This window comes from Myotis lucifugus, unplaced genomic scaffold (genome assembly GCF_000147115.1).
Source record: "Myotis lucifugus unplaced genomic scaffold, Myoluc2.0 scaffold_1, whole genome shotgun sequence".
NCBI classification, from domain to species: Eukaryota; Metazoa; Chordata; class Mammalia; order Chiroptera; family Vespertilionidae; genus Myotis; species Myotis lucifugus.
The window spans coordinates 19,036,603-19,060,303 of NW_005871049.1; the positions used below are offsets into that span (position 1 = coordinate 19,036,603).

The window sequence follows — 23,701 nt, forward strand, 5'->3', positions numbered from 1 at the left end:
AGTTGGGGGTGATCAGACTGGCAGGGGGTGGCAGTTGGGGGCAAGCTGGCCGGCAGGGGGGCAGTTGGGGGAGATCAGGCTGGCAGGGGTGGGTCAGTTAGGGGTGATCAGGCCGGAAGGGGGGGGCAGTTGGGGGTGATCAGGCCAGCAGGCAGAGTGGTTAGGGGCAATCAGGCAGGCAGACAGGTGAGCGGTTAGGAGCCAGCGGTCCCGGATTGCGAGAGGGATGTCCGACTGCCAAGATCGGGCCTAAACCAGCAGTCGACATCCCCTGAGGGGTCTCAGATTGGAGAGGGTGCAGGCTGGGCTGAAGGACACCCCCCCCATGCACAAATTTTGTGCACCAGGCCACTAGTCTATGTATAATTCTTTTATTTTTTATGAGACTATAAGGAGCTTCACAACCATAGACATATCTCATTATATTCAACAGCATCTAACATTGACACTTTACTGAAAGAGACATTATTGTTATGAAAATAAAATTCTGTACTTCTGAGGGTACAAGCAAAAGACTAGGAAGGGTAATATTAGCTAATTATGCAAAGTTTTTGGTCTCTTACAGTAGTGAACATATAGATAAGAGAACTTTTATTTCTCCTCAAAATAATGCAATCCTATAACAAACAGGGTCAGGTATGCATTTAGAACCAGAAGCAGGTCAAAGATAATTATTTTAAGAATAGAGACATGGGGGCTGGCTGGCATGGCTCAGTGGTTGAGCTTCAACCTATGAACCAGGAGGTCATGGTTCGATTTCTGGTCAGGCCATATACCCAGGTTGTGGGCTCGATTCCAAGGGTGGGGGGTGCAGGAGGCAGCCAATTAATGATTCTCTCTCATCACTGATGTTTCTATCTCTCTCTCCCTTCCTCTCTGAAATCAATAAAAATATATTATATATATTAAAAAAAAGAATAGAGACATGGGATCTTTGAAATAAAACGAAATAAAATAAAAGTCTGAGATCTTCCTCATAGTATATTTCTGACTATATATCCTTTTTTGTTGTTGAATTTTGGAATTCCATTGAGCAAGCTGCCTTACATCCATAATAGACTTCCTAAAAAAAAAAAAAAAAAGACTGCGAGGAGGAAGAAAACAACAATTCCACAAATGAAGAAAGAGACAAGAGAGAAGAGACAGACATGCATACAGATAAAGAGACAGGCAGAGATCAGACCCAGAAGGGCGAGAGACAAATTCCGTACAGTGGTGCTTGGCCACTTAACTGAGACCTCATTCTTTGAGGCTTATCTTCAGTAAAAAGACTGTACTGCAAGAGAAAAATTGCCCACATTCATTCAACAGGGGACACACTGGCAATAATTGTTGAAATGAAATGTTTCTGTACCTTAATATCAGATGTATCACGCTGACTGTTTCGCCAAGCTCTGGAAATTGATGAAAAAGTTCGATCTGCATGATCAAATTTCCCTCCTTGCAAATTTAGGAAATAAGTTGTGAAGGGTTCCTAAAAATAAGCAATTGAAAAAATCCATCATGCATAAAAATGTGGTTTTATAAATCTTTACATCTAAATATTCTAATGACTAATATACATTAGCTAGTAATAGGCATCCAATGGGAAGTATACCTAAATTATTACATTAATGTCCTCAAATTACTTCTCTTTCCGAAGACTTATTCCCAAAATTTGGCATGTGCAACATATTTTAAACACTCTTTTTTCCAAGAACAATTTATTAATAACATTCAGACATAAATTAGATGGTATTTTCTTCATAGTACAGGGAAATTGTCCAATGTGTAATTTTCCTATTGTTATGGCTCAATATTTAATTTATGATTAAGAAAAGAAAAATGTTTGGAAGATTTAAAAGCCTCCTCTTAGTTAAAGAACATTTAAACACATATTAGTGGATAACTGCTTGAAATTAGCTAAGCACTATAAATTACTTCTAGGATTTATGTCTGCCTGTACCCTTCTAACAAGCTTTAATTAATGATGTGCTGCTAATGCTTTCCCAAAGAAATTACTTTCTAGTAGATGAATCACCTTTCAATTTTACAGAAATATTTCTTGTTTAACCAATATATTATCAATACAAGGCAGCCTTGGTGTAACTTACAAATATACCTTATTCCATTTGGGGCAAATGAAATTCCGAAATATATGTCTATGTTAATTAAATTGTATTTATTTTTAAAAACAACATTTGAATATAATCTATGATACAATCTAGAATCTGGTAAGATATCTACCATTTGAAGAGGCAAATTTAAGGGAAAAATTCACACAGAGGTGAAACATTTTTAAGGCAATTCTACAGTAATACATACCAAGTGGGATACAGAGATACAACTAGAACCTTAATCACTGAAAAAAAATTAGCATTCAAAAAAGATGCTGATGATTTTTAATCACTGCATATTCTCCACAACATGAATTTATGTATTCAAGGTTTATTATTCAAATTGAACTTACTATTCTTAGCAGCCATGCAAGAACAAAACTTGCAGTTGAGTAATGAGTACCATAGTGGAACTTTGGAACTTGATCATCTTCCCATGATTCATAACGCTCTGCAAAGAACGCTGCTCTTTTTGGATTCAAAGCTCCTACTGGCTGCCAATGGGGAGGAAAAACAAATAAGAACACAAATGTAAGCGTTGTTTATCACTTTGACTCTTCAAAATGTTGTCCTATTAGCAAGTATGAAAGTGAATTAAAAACTATGTGTATTATTTAAATTAAAACAGACTGCTACATTCTGACAGTAGATGGAAAAACAAATATTTTCAACGCAGGTTAAACATACACATATAAGTGAATGGAGAAACCTGTCATTTCTCAATAAGCCTAGTTTCTGTTGAATAAGTGTCTTTAATCAGCCCATAAAAAGCATTTTTAAAAAGACAATTACATGAAGTAAATATTAGCTATATAATATTTTGGAAAGCACCTATAAAATTCTAATTAGTTAATTAGAAGCAACAACCAGAAACAGAATCTTGAAGCTAGAGGATTAATTTATAAGAGGTTCTGAAAAGAGGATGGAATAAAATTAGAGTGAGCAAGGAGATTAAATGGGATTAAATGTAGAAATTTCTACCAGTATGAGTAAAACCAGAACTTAAGGGGAAAATATACCTGCATGAAATATAAAAAATACATCACATAGAAAGAATCATACACAGATTACAAGGGGCTTACTGGAGTTATAATAGTGCCAAGTTAGAAGGTTATTTTGGAAAATAAAATGAGTCAGTATAGCCCTGGTCAGGTAGCACAATGCTTGAGCGTTGCCCTGTGCACCAAAAGGTGGTGGGTTCAATTCCCGGTCAGGGCACATACCAAAGTTGTGGGTTCAATCCCCAGTTGGGATACTTGCAGTAAGCAACAAATCAATGTTTCTCTAGCTCTCTGACCTTCTTCTCTCGCCAAAATCAACAAAAAAACATATCCTTTGGTGAGGATTAAAAAAAAAAAATTTAATGAGTCAGTATAGGTAAAGTCCTACAAACCATGCATGACAACATCTAATGAATGCTACCTATTATTTTTGAGATTATCTTTAGAACTGGAGTATAGTTTGAATAAAATAATAGCCTGTAATGAGCCAGCACATTGCTTGGCATAAGATAAGAAGCTTTATAAATGTTAGCTTATGTTGTTATTATTGCTGCTGCTGTTATTCAGGGAACACACGAACTCCACTAAACAGTATGCAAAATTTTGTGTGATTATGCACATGTACATTTTCTTAAGAAAAATATACATAGTGTTCTCAAGATTTTCAAAGGGGTCTAAGGGCTGAAATGATGTTAAGATCAATTGCTTTAAGTAATACTTCATTCTAATAAATCATTCTGACCTTTAGAAAACACCTATTGTTTATTTTTTAAATCAAATCACTTTCTTTAATGAAGACCTATGAATTAGTCACTCCTCATTTATAAGAGAAAGAAAGTATCTGATTATTAATGGGGGAAATATTAAAATAAATTTTGATATTAGTTTAAAAATAGATGTATTCAGAAAGATTCTATTGAATATAAAGCAATGTTAAATTAGTTTTTAAACTGTTTTTCATGTTAATATAGGATTTTAAGCAACATTTTTAAATCATCAGTTTAGCTATCTTTTATAAGTTAACTATTTTTTTCAAAGCTTCTATTTATTTTTAGTACCATTCTCTTTCAATAGCTTTAAAAGATTCTAATCCACATTGTATTTTAAGCGACTGTTTTATGTTACAAGCAATTTTTTAAGTCTTTAGCTGATTAGTATTTTAAATCAGTATACAGTATACTAAGTTAAAATGCCACCTTTTAAAGCATTAGTTTCTGCACAAAAGAATCATATCTGATTTACTAAATTTATGCCAGTTAAGAATGAAACTGACTCCAAGAAATCTTTGTTACAGAACCAATTTTGAATGCCTTTAAATGAATTTTAGTTGTTGTCCCTAAAGACTGAGCTATGCAAAAGGAAAAAAGAAATAAAATCATTCGAAGACAAATTATGTGAATTAAAAATAGAATCAATGCTCCTTTTGTATGGTTCTGCAGCATATTAAGTATTCACTTTATCTGCTCCCATTTTTATTACTCTCCAAATGAGTGCACCCCCAAAATCAATAGTTATAGAATCACGTTTCTTGAATATAATGCTAAAACCAATTAAGATTGATTTCACTAGCATCTAAAAAAAAACGGCATTGCGCAGAGATCCATATAGGTAGAACCCACAGTATTGATTCTAGCTGTTATTGTTACAGTTGGTTTCTGAAGCCTGCTCCAGGACAGCTATCAAGACACACCACATTTATTTGCAAGCATATAAAAAAGAAGTCCCCAAATAAAAGAAGGTTAAAAAAAAAAAACCAGTGGAGCTGTGCAATGACAATGATACACTATCAGCTTACTCAGAGAAGTTACAGTGGGAATACACACATTGAATTATACATTACGCGAAAGCACTGATTTATTGTGGTAATAACATCCACCTCATTAAAAGATTCTGCTTTGCTGCAGTTGGAAGGCTACATATTGTTTACTGCTATAAATTAATGGTGGTACAAAGAAGGCTGTGGAACCGTCTTAACAACAGATCTGTAATGACAGTGCTGTATATCACAGCTTCCTCAGCAGCTTCATAATAAAATGGAGACAATGTATTGAGCTAATACATTCTACCATGCTGGCCCATATTTTTCTGACAACTGCTTTAAAAGATGAGCTGAATCCAACTATGTTATAATGCAGCAAAACATTTAACTAAGCAAGAGTCTGTCACATACCAAAGTGCATCATAGCATTTTTAAAACATTGTCTAAATCAGCATTTCAAGATGTTTATTTCTACAAAAGAAGTAAAATTAAATGCTGAGAGCTACTCTTACACAGTATATCACGAGTATCAATAGAGTACAATTCAGAAAAATGTGGAGCACTATCATTCTATAGGGAGCTCTTTGTACAATTCAACTGTAAAAGCTTGGCTAAAGATTTTTTAAAATCAGCAAATTGATTAAAGGAAAAAGAGCAAAAATATTGGTCATTTAAAATGATAACAACTTCCTGAAAAAAAATCAACAAAAATTAAGAATTGATTAGAGCGGTATAATTCAAGTTCCTAATGACATAAACATAAATAACCCTAGAATATAAAAAAAAATTATAAAAATTACATGAAACTAACAAAAAGAGTTATATAAGATTTTTTAAATCTACAAAATAATAAAAGAACCTTGAAATAATATGATTTAAAAATTAAAGTATAAGGACTACCAACACAAACATTACATTTAAGAAAATGGAAGTAACTTAGATTATAGTAAACCAAGACAAAGAAAATAGAGCACCAAAACTCTTAAAAATGTAGAAATAGCAACAACAAAAAAATCACTGTACCTAGGATATTTTAATCTCACAAATAGCAAAACTGCCAACTGTGGTAGAGTGATAAGTATTATGTTTGAGATATAGTAACGATACCTTTTAGAACCAGATGTTTAAAAAAAAATTCCTAAATCAGGTTTTTAAGAGTATTACAATTAAAATACCTTACTACCTTTTTGAGAAGCAATTTTTCTAATTATTAGGATAACAAAAATATTGCATGTAAAGTGCCCAGCTCAGTGCCTGCCACATAGCAAATTATTAGTAGTAATTATTTTTCAGTTTATTTGACTTAAGGACCAGTCAGAAATTAAGCAAACACTAACTGAATAATTCAGTTAGATAATATGGAATATGAGGAAGCAAAAACACCCCATCAGAAGAGCAAAAAGAAAAAAATAATCCAAAAATATGAAGATAGTGTAAGGAGCCTCTGAAACAACTTCAAGCATACCAACATTTGCATGGCCAGAAGGAAAAGAGAGAAAGCAAGATATTGAAAACTGATTTGAAGAAATAATGACAGAAAACTTCCCCTACCTGGTGAAAGAAATATAGACATACAAGTCCAGGAAGCACAGAGAGTCCCAAACAAGAGGAACCCAAAGAGGCCCACACCATGGCACATCATAATTAAAATGCCAAGAGTTAAAAACAAAGAGAGAATCTTAAAAGCAGCAAGAGAAAAACAATTAGTTACCTATAAGGGAGTACCCATATGACTATCAGCTGATTTCTCAACAGAAACTTTGCAGGCCAGAAGGGAGTGGCAAGAAATATTCAGTGATGAAAAGCAAGGACCTATAACCAAAATTACTCTATCCAGCAAATCTATCATTTAGAATTGAAGGTCAGATAAAGAGCTTCACAGACAAGAAAAGCTAAAGGAGTTCATCACCATCAAACCAGTATTACATGAAATGTTGAAGGGTATTCTTTAGAAGGAGAAGGAAGAGAAGGAGAAGGAGGGGGTGGAGGAGGGGGAGAGGAGGAGGAGGAAGACGAAAAAAATGAACAATAAAATGGCAATAAATATTTATCTATCAACAATTGAATCTAAAAATCAAAATAAACGAAAAAGAAATCTAATGAAAAAAAATAAACTGATGAATAAAATAGAATCAGAGGCATGGAAATATGGAACAGATTGAAGAATCTCAGAGGGAAGGGGAGGAGGCGCAGGAAGAGATTAACCAAAGAACTTGTATGCACTATCTATGGACATAGACAATAGGGTGTTGAAGTCTTGGGGCGGGAACCAAGTGGAGGGGGGCAATGGGGAAAACAAAGGGGGGTATCTCTAATACTCTTAACAATAAAGATTTTTTAAAAAAGAATATTTTTTAAAATCCATTAAACAAGCCTGATGAGATCAGTGGAATCTATTAGAAAAGAATGTAATAAAACATCATAATCCTCCATTGGTACATATAGTACTTATACTGTGCATTATATGTCAGAAGCCTAATAGTACACAATAGTCCCCCAAGAACACTTACCTCAAGAATATAAGCAAAACCAAAATTACCTTACAAAAGTCCAAAGGCCCCCCAAATTTTACTATGAAATTATATTAAATGTCAAGTACGCTGCAATCATCTTCTACTACATTAATTAAAAAAAATAGTTTTGGATTTACAGACCCCTTCAAGGACACACAACAGACTCTCATATAATCACTAGGAAAAGTTAGTGGTAAAAAGAAAAGGCTTTTATATTGATACATTCGAAGTTTTTCTTTTTTAAAATTTCAGGAAATCTCACCTGAAGTTATATAATTAAGAATAATATCCCCAACTTACATTTTACAATTTATAAAACATTATTATGCATTCTTACAACAAATATGTTAGCTAGATATCACTATTTTAATAATGAAGACAAGAAGTATATTGAGTAATATAGCTGAAAATCAATATAAATCCAAGAAACAAAAACCTAGTTCTCAAAATCTGGTCTTTGGGCCATTTTATCCATCTAAAACTGTTGTATTACAAATTGTTCTTCCTAATTTCAACAAATTCCCCATTTCTTACCCAATTTGAAATGATATTTATTTAATGGATTGATTTAAAGGCTAATAATACATGTAAAGGGTTAAGAAGCAATACTGGCACAAAGAAGGTCCTCAATAAGTACAACTGCTATTAATGTTGTAATTGATATCATCACTGTCACCATAATTCCTTCTTCCTTTTGAGATTTATGTGTCAATTGTTCCATTTTATACCAACCTTGCAGACGTGAAAAATTCCAACTGCTGGACCATGATTACAGTTACTTAGAGTAAGGAAATTATAGGGAATTGACAAGAAATCTGAGTAATTTTACAGAGCAGAAATTTGCTTGAGTTAACAAACTTCTCTTTTAAAATCCAAGTCTGCAAAGAGGTTTTTACATCTTTCTATGAAGGCTTTCTTTAGAAAATCAATGAACCCTAACATGAGCATGAGAAGCAGAAGATGAGAAGATGAAAGAAAGAAAGAAAATAAGCAAACAAATAAGTAAATCATTCTGGAGCATAAAAACTCAGAAATAGGGCCTTTGTAAATGCTAAGGGAAAGTGTATCATAAAGATACATTTTGTGTGTATATAGGAGTATAGGAGAGATGTCAAAAGGGGCTCGGGAAAGGCAAACAAAAGAGCATGGCTACTTTAGGATCTTGATGACTGGCCTAAAGCCATCTGCCAATGTCATCTTCATTTGGTATGATTAGGAAATTGGAAACATCCTTTAATTCTCTGATTACATATAAAGTCCATCCTACAGCATTTATGAGGTCATGGACAAAAGAGGTCATACATTATTTTATTCTTTCCTGGAAGAGGGAAGGTCTATAGATGTTGAAAGAGAGCCACTGCTAAAAACTAGGGGACGGGGGGGAAAGAAAAGAAAAAGTGGTTGACTCAATGCTATACGAATTAAAAGGTTTTTGTTATAAAAATGTCAGATTAAATGTTAGTTTCATCTAACTTCGAAAATGAAAGAGGGTGAACTACCAGGAAATGTGACATCATAAAAGATGGTAACAATTTGGTTTTAAAAGATTACAGGAAATAACTATGATATGCAGATTAAAGGGGCCATTCTATTTAATGCCAATGCTACTATTTATTGGATATAAGCGATGGTCCTCAAGTCTCATATAAATTTTATCATTACATTCACAACAATCTTTTAATATACACACCTATTAGCATTCCCAAATTACCACTGAAAAAAAATGAGTCTGGGAGAAGTTAGATGACTATTGTTGGTTGGTTACCAAGTATGGTGACAGGGACAAGATCCAGAGCAAATTCTAACTAAATTGACTATAAATCCTAAAATGATCTGGGTTGTGTAGATTGATGAAAACATTGGTGCCAAATCTGTAAGGCCATTAGAATCCTTTCATGGGAGGTTTAGATTGTCTTTAAAAAAATACAATTTACGTTTTTTATGTGAGTATCACTTAGTGGAGGTTTTATAATTGGGAATATGGGTATTCTGTCTTGGGACAACAAAATTATGCATGGCAAAAACAGCTTTTATTAAAAAAAAGTAAACAAAAAAGATAAGTATTGTCATCAAAGTGTATTGCTTTACATTCCTCTAAACTTTTAAATATGTATACCCCCATCCACGAACCCAAATGAATTTTATTCTGTGCATCTCCACCACCTGCCTTTCTCTCCTACCCCACCAAGAGAAGAAAATAAAGAAAGAGCCTCTGTCATTTAAGCAATGTTGCCACTGTTAGGAGGTACAGCAACTATTTGGTGTCAGTTGTAACAGCTCTTTTATCTAAATGGCAATTGCAACAAATAGCCTGATCAGCATTTTTACGAAACCTTGGCTTTTAAGGTATTTTGTCAAATGCTCTATATGGCTGAAATGGATTGGTACTTTTCTTCATGCACTCTCCATTTTATGTAATATTGTCAAGAAAAAAATTCCACTGGCACACCAGTGTGGCTTTTAGAGTTAACAAATAAGCACTTTTGTTCTCAGTACCAGAGCAGTTTCTAATCCCCTGAAAACACACTTTCTTGCAAGTAGCATTAAACATACACTCACTATACTATTTCAATTTAACAAACACATCTTGCGGAAAAGAAAGTATTTCATTTTACTTATTGTGCCTATGTAGAATCTAAATCATTTCAAATGCTCATGTTGGTAGATTTAATAGCAATGCCTTTATACTTATTATTCACCTATGGTTCATATTAAGTGATATTTACTATAGGTTTTTATCTAAATTTGAGACAGCTACATAAATGGTTTAAAATAATCTCTTAATCCAATGCCAGTGTTGAGCTAAATGCTAGCATAACCCCAAAGGCAATCTTAACAATGCAAGGGAAACTGGAAAAAAAAGTTTTAGAAATAATTATGAAAATGATAAACAACCAAGACACCCAAAGCTGATATATCAAAACCTATTCATTTGTAAACAGAATCATATAAGACCATTAAAATCAGAAGTTCCAGTCCAAGACGGTGTCCTCCTAAGAGAAACCTAACCTATATCTATATATGGAACAATTCCCTCTGAAAGAAATCCAGAAACTAGTTGAGCAACTCATATACATTGAGAAAATAAGAAAAAAAGAAAAAAACCCCACATCATAACAGATAGGAAAAGTTGCCTTGCCTCTACCACAAGCTTTACAATGAATGACAATGGCAATCTACTCCTAGAAAAAAGCAAGAAAGAGAAAGAAAAACTTCTCTGTGGCCCAGGTACAGAGGGTCTGCTAAAAGACTGAGCAGGAACAGCACCGCAGGGCCCTCCTGAAGTACAAACTCAAAAGGAGGAATTGGAAGTCTGTGTTGCACTGAATGTAATAATGACAATAACAAACTCAACCAAGCTCATCTATTGACTAGTTTGACTGAACTCCCGACACAAACTGCCTGACATAAGAGGAGGCACCCCCATTTCTAGGCATAAAATAGTATTCAAATCATATCTCTGCTGGCATTCAACCAAAAACTATGAGACACTTAGAATATTACGGAAAAATAATGACACATTATGAACAGATAAAGCAATCAAACAAATTAGTCTCGGAGATAATACAGATGGTTAGAAGTACCTGGCAGATTATTTAAAATAACTGTAATTCATAAACTAAAAGAACTAGTGGAAGGGTGGAAAACTTATATAAACAGGTGGGAAATTTCAGCAGAACTGACAACTATAGAAAAATAATCTAATATAAATGCTTGAAATAAGTTATCAGAGGTGAAGAATTCTTTTGATGAGCTTAGTCTGCTCAGACTGGACACACCTAAGTAAATAATAATCAATTCTGAAGGTAGGTTAATAGAAATGATCCAAAATGAAGAAGATAAATGAAAACACAAACAGGATTGAGTAATCAAGAGCTATGGGACAAAATCAGGGAGTCTAATATAGGTGTACTTGGAGTCTCAGAGGGAGGAAAGATATAAAGGAGCAAAAGAAACATCTAAGCAATGAATAAGTAATTTTCAAAATTAATAACAAGAAATAAACTACAGATTCAAGAAACTCTCAAAACTCAAAGCAGGAAAACAAAACAAACAAACGAAGAAGAGAGATCATAGAGCTGAAAATCAAAGATAAACAAACAAGTCTTGCCGAACCAGTTTGGCTCAGTGGATAGAGCGTCGGCCTGCGGACTGAAGGGTCCCAGGTTCGATTCCGGTCAGGGGCATGTGCCTTGGTTGCAGGCAAATCCCCAGTGGGGGGCGTGCAGGAGGCAGGTGATCGATCTCTCTCATCAATGTTTCTAACTCTCTATCCCTCTCCCTTCTTCTCTGTAAAAAATCAATAAAATATATTTAAAAAACAAAAACAAAAACAAAAAACAAGTCTTAAAGCCAGAGTAAAGAAAAACAAGTAAACATTATTAAACAGAAAGGAACAAAATTATAACAATACAAACTTTCATCAGTAACTAGGCCAGCCAGAAGACAGTAAAAAGTCACCTTAAAAGTATTGCCAAGACCGGTTTGGCTCAGTGGATAGAGCGTCGGCCTGCGGACTGAAGGGTCCCAGGTTCGATTCCGGTCAAGGGCATGTACCTTGGTTGCGGGCACATCCGCAGTGGGAGGTGTGCAGGAGGCAGCTGGTTGATGTTTCTCTCTCATCGATGTTTCTGACTTTCTCTCTCTCTCCTTTCCTCTCTGTAAAAAATCAATAAAAATATATAAAAAAAAAAAAAGTATTAATGCTCTCCCCAATACCTGTCAATCTAGAGTTCTGTACCTGGTGAAAATATTGTTTAAAGTCAATGTGAAATACTTTGAGATTAAAATAAAATTGAAACAATTAATTGCTAGAAGACATGCACTTCAAGAAATATTAAATATTTTAGAATAAATAGAAGAGACAAATATATATCCATACAAAGAAATAAAGATTATCAGACAGGGTAACACTCAGGGTAAACATAAAACATTTTTTTCTTATTTCTATTGCTTTAAAAGATGGAAGCAAAACTAGTAACAATGTATTGAGTTTAGAGAATAATTAGCTGAAAAATGAGAACAATAGCTCCAAAGGCTGGAATAGAGAGAATAAGAGGATACTGTGATGAGGTTTGAAAACTAAACATGCAGTTGTATTATATAATTTGAAAATAGACTGTCATAAGTTAAAAGTGTATATTTCAAACAATAAGCCACTAAATTATCTACACTAATAAAAGAGAAACGTGCAAATTGGTGTCACTCCACTACGCCCACCAGCCAATCAGAGAAACTATGCAAATTAACCAAAAAGATGGCGGTTAATTTGCATATGCAGGCAGGGAGCGAAGACTGAAGGCTCCGGCCGGAGTGAAGACTGAAGACTGAAGAGGCTTGGCACCCAGGACCCAGGCCTCGAGGCTTGGCTTCTCCGCTGCAGCCAGACCAAAGCTCTGGGTCCTGGGTGCCAGAGGAAAACCAGTGCCAGCAGCCCGGGGAAGGAAGGCCTATTGCGCGAATCTTCGTGCATCGGGCTTCTAGTGTATATATAATAAACCATAAGTAATAAGCCATAGTGCACATAAAATGGAATCATAAAAACATTTAATCTAAAAGAAGGCAGGTAAAGGAAGACAAGGTACTGATGTGAGGACTGAAAAACAACAAGATGGTACAATTAAACTGACTATATAAAAATTACATTAAATATAAGTGGTCTCAAACCCAATTAATAAAATACAGAGATTATCAGATTGGCTATAAAAGCAAGACTCTATTGTATGCTGTCCACAAAAAAATAAATTTTAAATATAAAGTCATAGGTTTTTAAAAAATGACGAAAAATATACTGCAAGGAATAATCAAAATGGCTATTTGCTATCTGAAAAGGTAAACTTCAGAACATGGAGTATTACCAGGAATAGAGAGGGGCACTACACAATGAGGAAGATATTCATTTATAAATAAAACATAAATCAAAATGTGTATGTACTGTATTAGTTTCCTAGGGCTCCTGTAGCAAAGTAACATAAACTGGGCAGCTTAAACAATAAATACTGTCTCAGAGTTCTGAAAGTTAGAAATCAAAAATTAAGGTGTTTGCAGAGCCATGCTCTCTTTGAAGCCTCTAGGGAAAGATCCTTCCTTGCTTCTTCCAGCTTCTTGTAACCCAGGTATTCCTTGGCTTATGGCAACATAACTCAAATTTCTCTGTCTATCACCACAGAGTGTTCTCTTCTTTGATGTCTGTCTTTAACCTGGTGTTTTTAAGCTTCTCATAAGGACCCTAATCATATAGGACTTGGACCCTTTCTAATGACCTCTCTAATAAGTTTGGGTCTGATTGATTAAATCTTGGTACCAGAAATCCTTATTGTATTATACAAGTACTAGAGGCCCGGTGCACAAAAATTTGTGCACTCGGGGGGGCGGGGGTGTCCCTCAGCCCGGCCTGTGCCCTCTCACAGTCTGGGACCCCTCGGGGGATGACCACCTGCTGGCTTAGGCCCGCTTCCTGGGGGGATTGGGCCTAAGCTGGCAATCAGACATCCCTCTGGCAGCCCGGCAGCCCTCGGGGGATGTCCACTTGCCAGCGGGGAGCAGACCTAAGCTGCAGTCAGACAACCTTAGCGCTGCTGAGGAGGCAGGAGAGGCTCCCACTACCACCGCTGTACTGGCAGCCATCAGCCTGGCTTGTGGCTGAACAGAGCTCCTCCATGTGGGAGCTCACTGACCACCCGAGGGCAGCTCCTGCATTGAGCGTCTGCCCCCTAGTGGTCAGTGTGTGTCATAGTGACCAGTCACTCCCAGTCTTTCTGCTGTTAGGGTCAGTTTGCATTTTACCCTTTTACTATATAGGATAGAGGCCTGGTGCACGGGTGGGGGCCGGCTGGTTTGCCCTGGTGTCCCGGATCAGGGTGGGGGTCCTGCTTGGGTGCCTGGCCAGCCTGGATGAGGGGCTGATGGCTGTTTTCAGGCTGCCGGACCCCCTTCAGGGTGGGGGTCCCCACTGGGGTGCCTGGCCAGCCTGGATGAGGGGCTGATGGCTGTTTTCAGGCTGCCCGCACCCCCTTCAGGGTGGGGGTCCCCACTGAGGCGCCTGGCCAGCCTGGATGAGGGGCTGAGGGCTGTTTTCAGGCTGCCCGCAACCCCTTCAGGGTGGGGGTCCCCACCGGGGTGCCTGGCCAGCCTGGATGAGGGGCTGATGGCTGTTTTCAGGCTACCCGCAACCCCTTCAGGTGGGGGTTTCCACTGGGGTGCCTGGCCAGCATGGATGAGGGGCTGATGGCTGTTTTCAGGCTGCCCGCACCCCCTTCAGGGTTGGGGTCCCCACTGGGGTGCCTGGCCAGCCTGGATGAGAGGCTGAGGACTGTTTTCAGGCTGGACATACCCCATTTAGGGTGGGAGTCCTCACTGAGGTGCCTGGCCAGTCTGGATGAGGGGCTGAGGGCTGTTTTTAGGCAGGCCAAGCCTGCAACTGAGGCTCCCAGTCTCTCCTTTTTTTCTTTTCTTTTTTATTCTGGGATTTATTTACCTTCTGTAATTGAAACATTGTTTCGGCTCCAGCTCGGAGGCCGGCTGGCTGAAAGCAGGTACCTGGGGTTTGTTTAGCTTCTATAATTGCAACATAGTTGCTTAGAGTGCAGCTCAGAGCCCGGCCGCGGCAGGCGGGGAATCTTGGTTTCCTCCATCGCCGGGGCAACCAAGCCTCATGTTCGCTTCAGCTGCGTGGCTGCCGGCCGCCATCTTGGTTGGCAGTTAATCTGCATATCGCCCTGATTAGCCAATGGGAATTGTAGCTGAGGTATGGTTAATTACCATGTTTGTCTATTATTAGATAGGATAGATACCCAGTTTTTAAAAAAGTAATGTTGGAGCATAAAGGGTAGGTAATTACTATTTTTTAATCAATCAAAATTATACCTACTTTTTTTTTATGAGAACAGCAAAAAATATATATTTTGGTGTGCTGCAGAATTTTAGTAATTGGTTTATGTGTGCCATGAGCTGAAACAGGTTGAAAATCACTAACCTAATCAATCATTTGTTTTTGTGGTTGTTTTATATTTTAATTATACAGGAAAACATATTTTTAAAGTAAATAATTTTACGTAGTTTAACAGAATATATTTCTCAATAAAATTCTACTTGTTTTTCTTCCTATATTTAAAAAAAGGGTAACTATTTAATTGTCTATTCTAGTTTACATAGTGGGCCAATGATAACTATGGTTTTTGTTTTCAGAATTTTCCCTTTTTCTACTTTCAAAAACTTAGTTTACATTATAAATAGTGGACTCATTTAAAAAAATTCCTCTTCTGAAAATGGGACAGTTTAAAATAAACTCATATAGAAATAAAAAGTTTCTAATTAAATTATTTCCCTATAAATGGGTCATATATAACATACATTCAGTTATAAAGCTCTTTAAAAGTGGGGATTATTTAATTCACTTCAATTTCTGGTAAAGTTCTTAGAGTAATATCCACAAAAGGTACTCAGTAAATATTTAATACTCAATTATATGAATAAACACATTTATTCAATATAGATAAGGCACTAAAACAGGTATTAATGTTGACTAAGTATGCTTATTCAAATAAATGGCTTTGAGAATAAAGAATTGGACAGGAGCCCTAGCCGGTCTGCTCAGTGGATAGAGCATAGCCTGTGGACTGAAGGGTCCTGGGTTTGATTCTAGTCAAGGGCACATGCCCAAGTTGCAGGCTCAATCCCCAGTGGGGGGTGTGCAGAAGGCAGCCAATCAATGATTCTCTCTCATCATTGATGTTTTTATCTCTCTCCCTCTCCCTTCCTCTCTAAAATCAATAAAAACATTTAAAAGAAAGAACTGGATAGGAATGTGCACATGTGGACTAAAAGATAAGTTACTATACTACCCACTGTGAAAAGCATAGTACATATTCATGTAAATTGAGTATCACAGGAAAATACAAGAATGAAAAGTTGACACATACAAGTATATATAGAAACCTACTGCACTTAACTCTCTCTAAAAAAAAAATATCCCAGCCTGAAATCAGACGTATAATACCAGTAACTATTGAACTTAAAAATTTTTTTTCTAGGTATTTTAAAAACAGTTTTTATGTAAATTCATGGTAAGTATACATGTCCCCTACTCTGAATCTAACCAAGTTAGTATACCCAGCACTAAACTAAGAAAACAGGAAGTATTATGGGATAAAACTAGTAATGTTATATATAAAAAACAATCCATTTATAAATAATAATAAATGGTCACTCCACACCACAGTAACTTAGGATGATTAGTGAATAAATACTTAACTTGGAGAAGGATTACTGACTGGCAATGTGTTGCTGGTATATGTCAGGATTATTCATCACCTTGACAGTAATATTAACCACAATCCATTTCAGTTAGTTCAGTTTATCGTTTACTGACTAATGTTAAAAAACAATGTCATTGAAGGCTGCTTAAATAAAGTATAAGGTTAACCTCTGTTAGTCATTTACAAACTTTCACTGGAAGGTAACTTCCAGTAGAAAACCCACTATGCTATAAAGAGTGCTAATACTTAATAAATGTAAAGTTTAAAAAATAGTGACACAAAACAGATTGTTTTCTAATTTTAAAACCATATATACATATATGTGTGTGTGTGTGTGTATATATATATATATATATATATATATATATATAAATGTACATATGCATTCACACTTTCCTGAACTTAATTTTACATTCTGGGAAAAGAGTTGCACAGCTATATTTTAAACTAACTACATCACATTGAACAAGTAATAATTTAAACTTTAAAAAGGTCTGTGTACCCATGACATATTTTCTTCAGTATTATATAAATACTATAGAATACAATATATAATTATATAGTTTTCTATATAAGACCCCTCAAAATTAAGTAATTGTCTAAAGGTCCCTTACTAGTAACTGAGGCAGACTGACACAAGTCTACATAAATCTGAAGATTTCCTCTCTGGTCCTCTAATTTCATCTTTCCAGGCTATTTTTCACATATCATTTTGATGTTCCTTTTAGAAAAGATCTGCACTACATTCTACTTCCTATAGCATAATTTTTTTTATCAATGCAATAGCTTTATTGTTGTAAGAGTTTTCTTGTTTTGTTTCTTGCTTCTTTTCTGTTTCTTAAATTATCTTTGCTTTTTCTGGTTTCATTTATTTTTATGTTTGTTTTGTCATTGTCACCTTTCACATGGTAGACTATCTTTATGTGTTTGCTAACACTTGGGCATACCTTCATTTTTAAAATGAAACCTGAAAGAGCTGACTGAAGTATATGCAGCGTAAGTAGCAACATGAACCGGTAGACTGCATTGGAGGGAAATCAGGTGAGCTTCAAGTAGAATCCCTAAACTTTAGTAGTTTTTAGGTCTTGCCTCTTAAACAAGTCAATATTCCCAAAGAATAATATATAATATAATCCTCTGTCTTACAGGGTGGGGTTAGTACTGGCCTGCCTGCCAGAATTCTGATAGCATGACAGCAAAGGGGTCTGGGGGCCTTCACATTCAGTACTTAAGCTTTTAGTTAATCCCCCTGTGTTCCATTCATTACCTTCTGCTGTTCTTGGAGTTCTCAAATTAGAAAAGTCTCTGGTATAATTTCTCCAAACAGTAAACCTCTTGCTTTTTGTTCAGATAAAGGGAAGAATAGTAGATTTTGGAAAGAAGTAGATATAAATGTAAGTTTATTCTTTCTTGTTATACCTAAAATATACCAGTTCACTGACAGACACAGGTCTGAGATGAAACCCTAGCTTTAACACTTGGAAATGTGTGACCTTGGAGAGTTCCTTAACCTCACCATGTCTTAGTTTCCTTATCTATGAAATAAAGATAATAACACATTCCTTACAGTGCTGTTGAGGGAATTAACGAAGAGAGCATATGTAAAAGGTTTGTTACAGTGGAAGGCACTTACCAGAGCTTCACTCACAACAATACAAATATATGCTAAACTATCCCAATGTCATTCTTCTGCTTATTAGGCTGTGAATTCCCCCAAGACCAGGGAATGCAATTTATAACAAAATCCCTAAAACCAATGTCGACATAATAGCATCTATGTTTGACGACTTAGATTAAAATATGTTTAAGATATTTTATCAGCCAATAAAAAATATCCAAGTGTGAGGTAATTTTAAATTTCTCTTTGTGCATTTGTATTTTATTTAAACACTGTATTTACTGTTGTAATATCATAAGGTTTGTTTTAAGTCTGAATTCCTGTGGTTTGATTGAAGCCCAATATATAGAAAACAAAGTGAAAGTTATAACAATACTTAAACAATATCGCCCTCTCCACCCCCACCCCCCAAAAAAGAGTGTTCTTTTACCTCTGTGACATCTAGATGGTATATTGATTCCCGGTATATCTGTTACAGAACAGACTAAAAGGACTGGCATTTGTCAGAAACAGCACTTAAAACTTAAAGAGATAAAGAAGTGTTGTCTGATCAACAACAGTTAAATGTCGGTAGTCAATTCCAGGTTAAGATGCATGCTGTATATATTAAATATGTGTGTTAGAGAGAAATATCTCACATATAAAAATACACAACCAAAGGGTAGGAGATAAATGAGAGACCAAGAGAGAAAATCACATACTTTTTCTTGAGGGGTGGGTGGGGTGGGCGGGGAGAGGTAGGGAGGGAGAGAGAGAGAGAGAAAACCACTAAGAACTCATCAGCAAGAGAATAGATTCAGGAGAGCTTCGTCCCTTAGTTCTCAGTTTATCTGAGAATTTACTCTTCAGAAACATTTTGATCCAGATAAGGGCAATGGAAGCTGCCGTTTTAACAGAGTGTGAATGGTAAAGCTTGTAACATAGGTTAAAAAAGAAGAAACTATGATTTATTGGGGCCTGGATAAAAATTTAACATTCCGTTTGAAGATCTGATGATAGAAAACTTTCCTCAGATTCCCACATTGCAAAATAGGAGTCAGGAGAATACAGCACAGGATCATCTTCCCCTAATGTTGACTTTTCACATGTTTCTGCCTCTGAACCAAAACAACTCATGTTATGCTTGTCCTCCAAAGATGAAAAATGGTTTTTCTTTTCCTTCGATTCGATCTCAAACTCTCTTTCAGTATTTTCCTTCATTTTAAAATGTAAAAACTAAATATTAAAAATAAAATGCCTGCTTATACTTTGGCCAGTCCTGGTTTTCTCCCCCAATTTTTGGTTTACTATTTAGTACAACAGTAACTACCTGATTTTGTTCTCTCAAATCTCCAGAAACTGAGAATCCCTGGTGAGCAATATTACTCAGTAAAAAAAACACACCAATAAATGAAAAAAAACAACAAATTAATAATTGAGTAGTAACATCAGGAATTCTCTAGTTTTAACCAAATAATCAGCTTTTCCATAAACAGGTGAAGTCACAACAGCTTGGAGCATCACCTGGAACAAACACCCCAAGAGTGGGCGATTCGGGAAAGCTTTCCTTTTCAAGTGGTGAAAGGCTACTTGATAAAATAACATTAAAACAGATTTAGCCATTGATGTCAAAAGTAGGAGGCAGCATAGCAATTTGTTTCTCAAACTTCAAGGTGGGAAACATTTTTTCTGCCAAGAGCCATTTGGATATTTATAGCATCATTCGCGGGCCATACAAAATTATTAACTTAAAAATTAGCCTGCTATATTGGTCAAACATTTACCTAAGTCACCCCTAGTGCCTTGGCAGGGCTAGACCAAATGTTTTCTTGGGCCTTATAGGGCCCGAAGGCTGGACTTTCCCTACCCCTGCTTTATTTATTTATTTATTTATTTACTTACTTATTTAAATATTTTTATTGATTTCAGAGAGGAAGTGAGAGGGAGAAAGAGATAAAAAACATCAATGATGAGAGAGAACTATTGATTGGCTGCCTTCTGCATGCCCCTACTGGGGATCAAGCCCCCAACCCAGGTATGTGCTCTTGACCAGAATCAAACCCAGGACCCTTCAGTCTGCAGGCCGACTCTCTATCCACTGGCAAAACCAGCTAAGACTCTATCCCTGCTTTAAATCCTAACCCAATGCAAACATAAAATACACACACACACACATCATAAGCAGAAGATTCATAGAGGATGCACACTGATACTTCTTTTTTCTTATGTAATACTACACTATTCTAATCATTTAAAAAAATGCTAGCTCTAAACAGCAATTTGACAAACACTAGCTTCGTGTTTGAATTCTGAAACCGTGTGGAAGTTGTAGAACCTCACAGTGCCTCAGTTTCTGTCTCTGTAAAAGGCAATTAATAGTGTCACCTATCTTAAAAGGTCTTTGTGAGGATTAAGAGTTAACACATGTAATATACTTAGATAACAGCCTGACATATAGTAAGTCCTCAGTAAATATCAGTTAACAATAAAATGGGATGTTTCTAGCTCCTGAATTCCATAGGGAGTCTTCATTTGCAAGTGAATGGTTATCAAATGCATTTCAATCTAAGAACATACTTGTTTTATAGAATATGCATCCAGATTACAGTACATACTCAATATTCCCAAATAATGATGTGGATGGATGAATAGAGAAATGATTGCCTCAGACTCTCTTGGTTTCTCCTCTCTTAGAAAATTGGCTTACACAACCCTTCTGCTACTAAAAACAGTAAATCACAGTAGCAAGAAAATCTTCCTCATCTACAAAGAAAGCCCTGGTACTGAGACACTCAGCCATCATAATCTGTTTTTCTGGTCTGACATTTTGTAAATATATTCCAACCCTAATTATTTCTCATAAAGGACAAAAAGAGAATGTTGCTTCTTATTTCTGTCAAGGAGGTTGTCAAAATATAAAAATCAATATATATTTATAAAATATAAATTAATGTCACTCCAAAGTCTATGCATGGTTAGATCTGTCTTCTCATCAGAAGAATTTTAGACTCATGATATAAAGCCTGGGAAAGTGGAGGCAAAAAAAAAATCAACCTCAAAATCGACCCCTACTTTTTCCAGCTGTGAAAGAATTAAACCATTATGTTAAAGGAGGGCTTTCTCAATACAGGAAAAGATGTAATTTTCATCAGATTTTTCAGACTAAAATAGATCTGATTTCCTAAAAGATTGACAATACTAACTTGCAATTATTACAATTGTACATAAAATAAAATTTTGTAACTTCAAGAAAACATTTTTTACATTGTTCTCTTCAGACATTTTCTTTCCTCAAAAAAAAAAATTATCATAAAAAAATAATACAGAGGAAAGAGTGTTGTTTACATTAATTCAGCTTGAGAAAGAAAATTCCCTGTGCAATATGGAAGAGATTGCCAAATAAAATTGTAGCCGTGTATCAAAAACCCCTCTGAAAACCAGCTTTGGGAAAATTAAAGGGACATAAATATGCATAAATAATTCAATACATTTTCAAGCTAGTCAGGCTATATTATCTATTCAAGAATAGGGATAAGAACTGTTTGTTTTAAATTAAGCTTTACACACAATGTTTTCTTCAATTTTGCAAGTTTATTTAAACAAATAGTAATGGTTGTTAAATGTATACTATGGGAAAATTTTAATATAATTCTATTATAGTCATTATTCATGGAGATATAGCTCACTTCATATAGCTCATATGAGATGCATCCTGAAAATATGTGCATAAGCCGATATTTGAAAATGGAATCATACTGTACACATTGTGGCAGTCTTTAACACCAACAGGAGTGAAATGTTTTTATAAACAATTACCAGTATTCCATATGTGTAAATTATAATTTTCAAGTATCTGATATTTTTATTTCACTAAAATTAATGTTGTAATTCCAAACTCACTATTTGATTTCCATCAATATTTAAATGGAAACAATAAGTATTAGTGGACTTCCACTTTCACGAACTTGAATGAATGGAGCATTCGAGCTACTGTTGCTTTGTAGGAAAGGAGATGTTACCTATATGTGGCTGAGTGTTAGAGCTCCCCACTTCTTCCCAGCCCTTCTAATTACACTATTGTTTGCTATTCAACTGCGTAACCTTCAGTTCTTGTTGTAAGCACTCTTTATAAACACTCCTTCCTCAGCCCAAAATACAAATCTTTCACAAAATCTTATAATATAAAAATAGATAAAATTTAAGGCACTAAATCACAAAAATGGTATTTTTATGTTTCAATAGTGGATATGAAATACATGGATAGAGACTAATAAAAGCAACTCTCTTTTTGATTTTGAACTGGGCCCTCTCCTCATTTATCACATACAGAAGATAAGTTATAGCTAAAACAGTCTTTTACCCACCCAACAAAAGTATGTGGCAGGTTACTTAGAAACAGCTTTAATAGTAATATACAAATAAAATTCAATTTTAATAAAGAATCCTGTTTAGCTGGCAAATAATCTATAACAGCATTTTGTTAATATCATTTCCATGAATTCTCATAATGAAAACATCATAAAGCCTACATTTAAAAATAAATGTGTGGCTTTCTCTGGCCAGGCAAGATTTTTAGTGGGACAGAGAAAAAGGATGAGGGTCAGAGAAAGGAGGCAGTCGGCAAAGAACAGTGGTGTGAGCAGGTAATAGGCTGCAGGAACTCTTGCTCAGGGACAATGATGGCACAAGACAGAAATACAGCCTCCGTAGAAATATACAAACAGGCTCCCACTTATCACCATTAGTAACTGTTCCATCAAGACAGAAATATGCACCCTATCCACAATCCATCCTACTACCAACTGCATCTTGAGGAGCATACAAAAAAATCCTCTACAGCACAAGAAAGTCTTAATAAGCTATGTGTTTAAGTAGAAGTCCGAACTGAAGGACTCAGTTAAGAAAAAGAAAAAAAAGGGCAATTATTCTAAAACCCTAGAAAGGTTATTTATTGAAATGTGATTTATATTGTGAAGCACATTTACATTTTAACAAATTAACAAAAAATGAAATTTTACTTTTCTGTACATGAAATTCAAATAATAAAGAGTCTAGGCTATAATTACCCAAGAATAGTGTCCAGTGTTTACTACTGACCTACTTCATGGCTCACTACACACGTCAAACTAATAAAGTCCTCAATTTTGTTCATCGGTTTATTTGGTTCATTAGATTCCACATATGAGTGAGATCATGTGATACTTATCTTTCTCAGAATAGCTTATTTAGCTCAGCATATTAAAAAATCAAATACGTTTAATATTAATATTTTATAACTGGGGGGAAATGCCATTATGTGTTTTATTATTTAATTCATTTAACACTTATTGAATGGCAGGCTCTGTGCTAGGCATTGGAGAAATAATTATGTACAAGAACTCTATCATTATAAAAAAAGCTTAGTGAGGGAGATAAGAACCAATAAAAATAGGTAGAAAGATACGTAAAATGCAGGATGTCTTAGTGCTTGAAAAGAAA

The 23,701-nt window shown here is 35.5% G+C and overlaps 1 protein-coding gene across 2 annotated transcripts in view; it reads right to left on the reverse strand.

Annotated features, from left to right (window-relative positions):
• Positions 1-23,701, reverse strand: part of LRBA (LPS responsive beige-like anchor protein) — a 546,641-nt gene that overhangs the window by 129,499 nt on the left and 393,441 nt on the right. For both annotated transcript variants that reach the window (XM_014455776.2, XM_023754983.1), the window contains 2 exons: positions 2,450-2,590; positions 1,355-1,474 (listed from right to left, as the gene is read on the reverse strand). In XM_014455776.2, the coding sequence (XP_014311262.1) occupies positions 1,355-1,474; positions 2,450-2,590 (261 nt within the window). The remainder of the gene's footprint in view (positions 1-1,354; positions 1,475-2,449; positions 2,591-23,701) is intronic.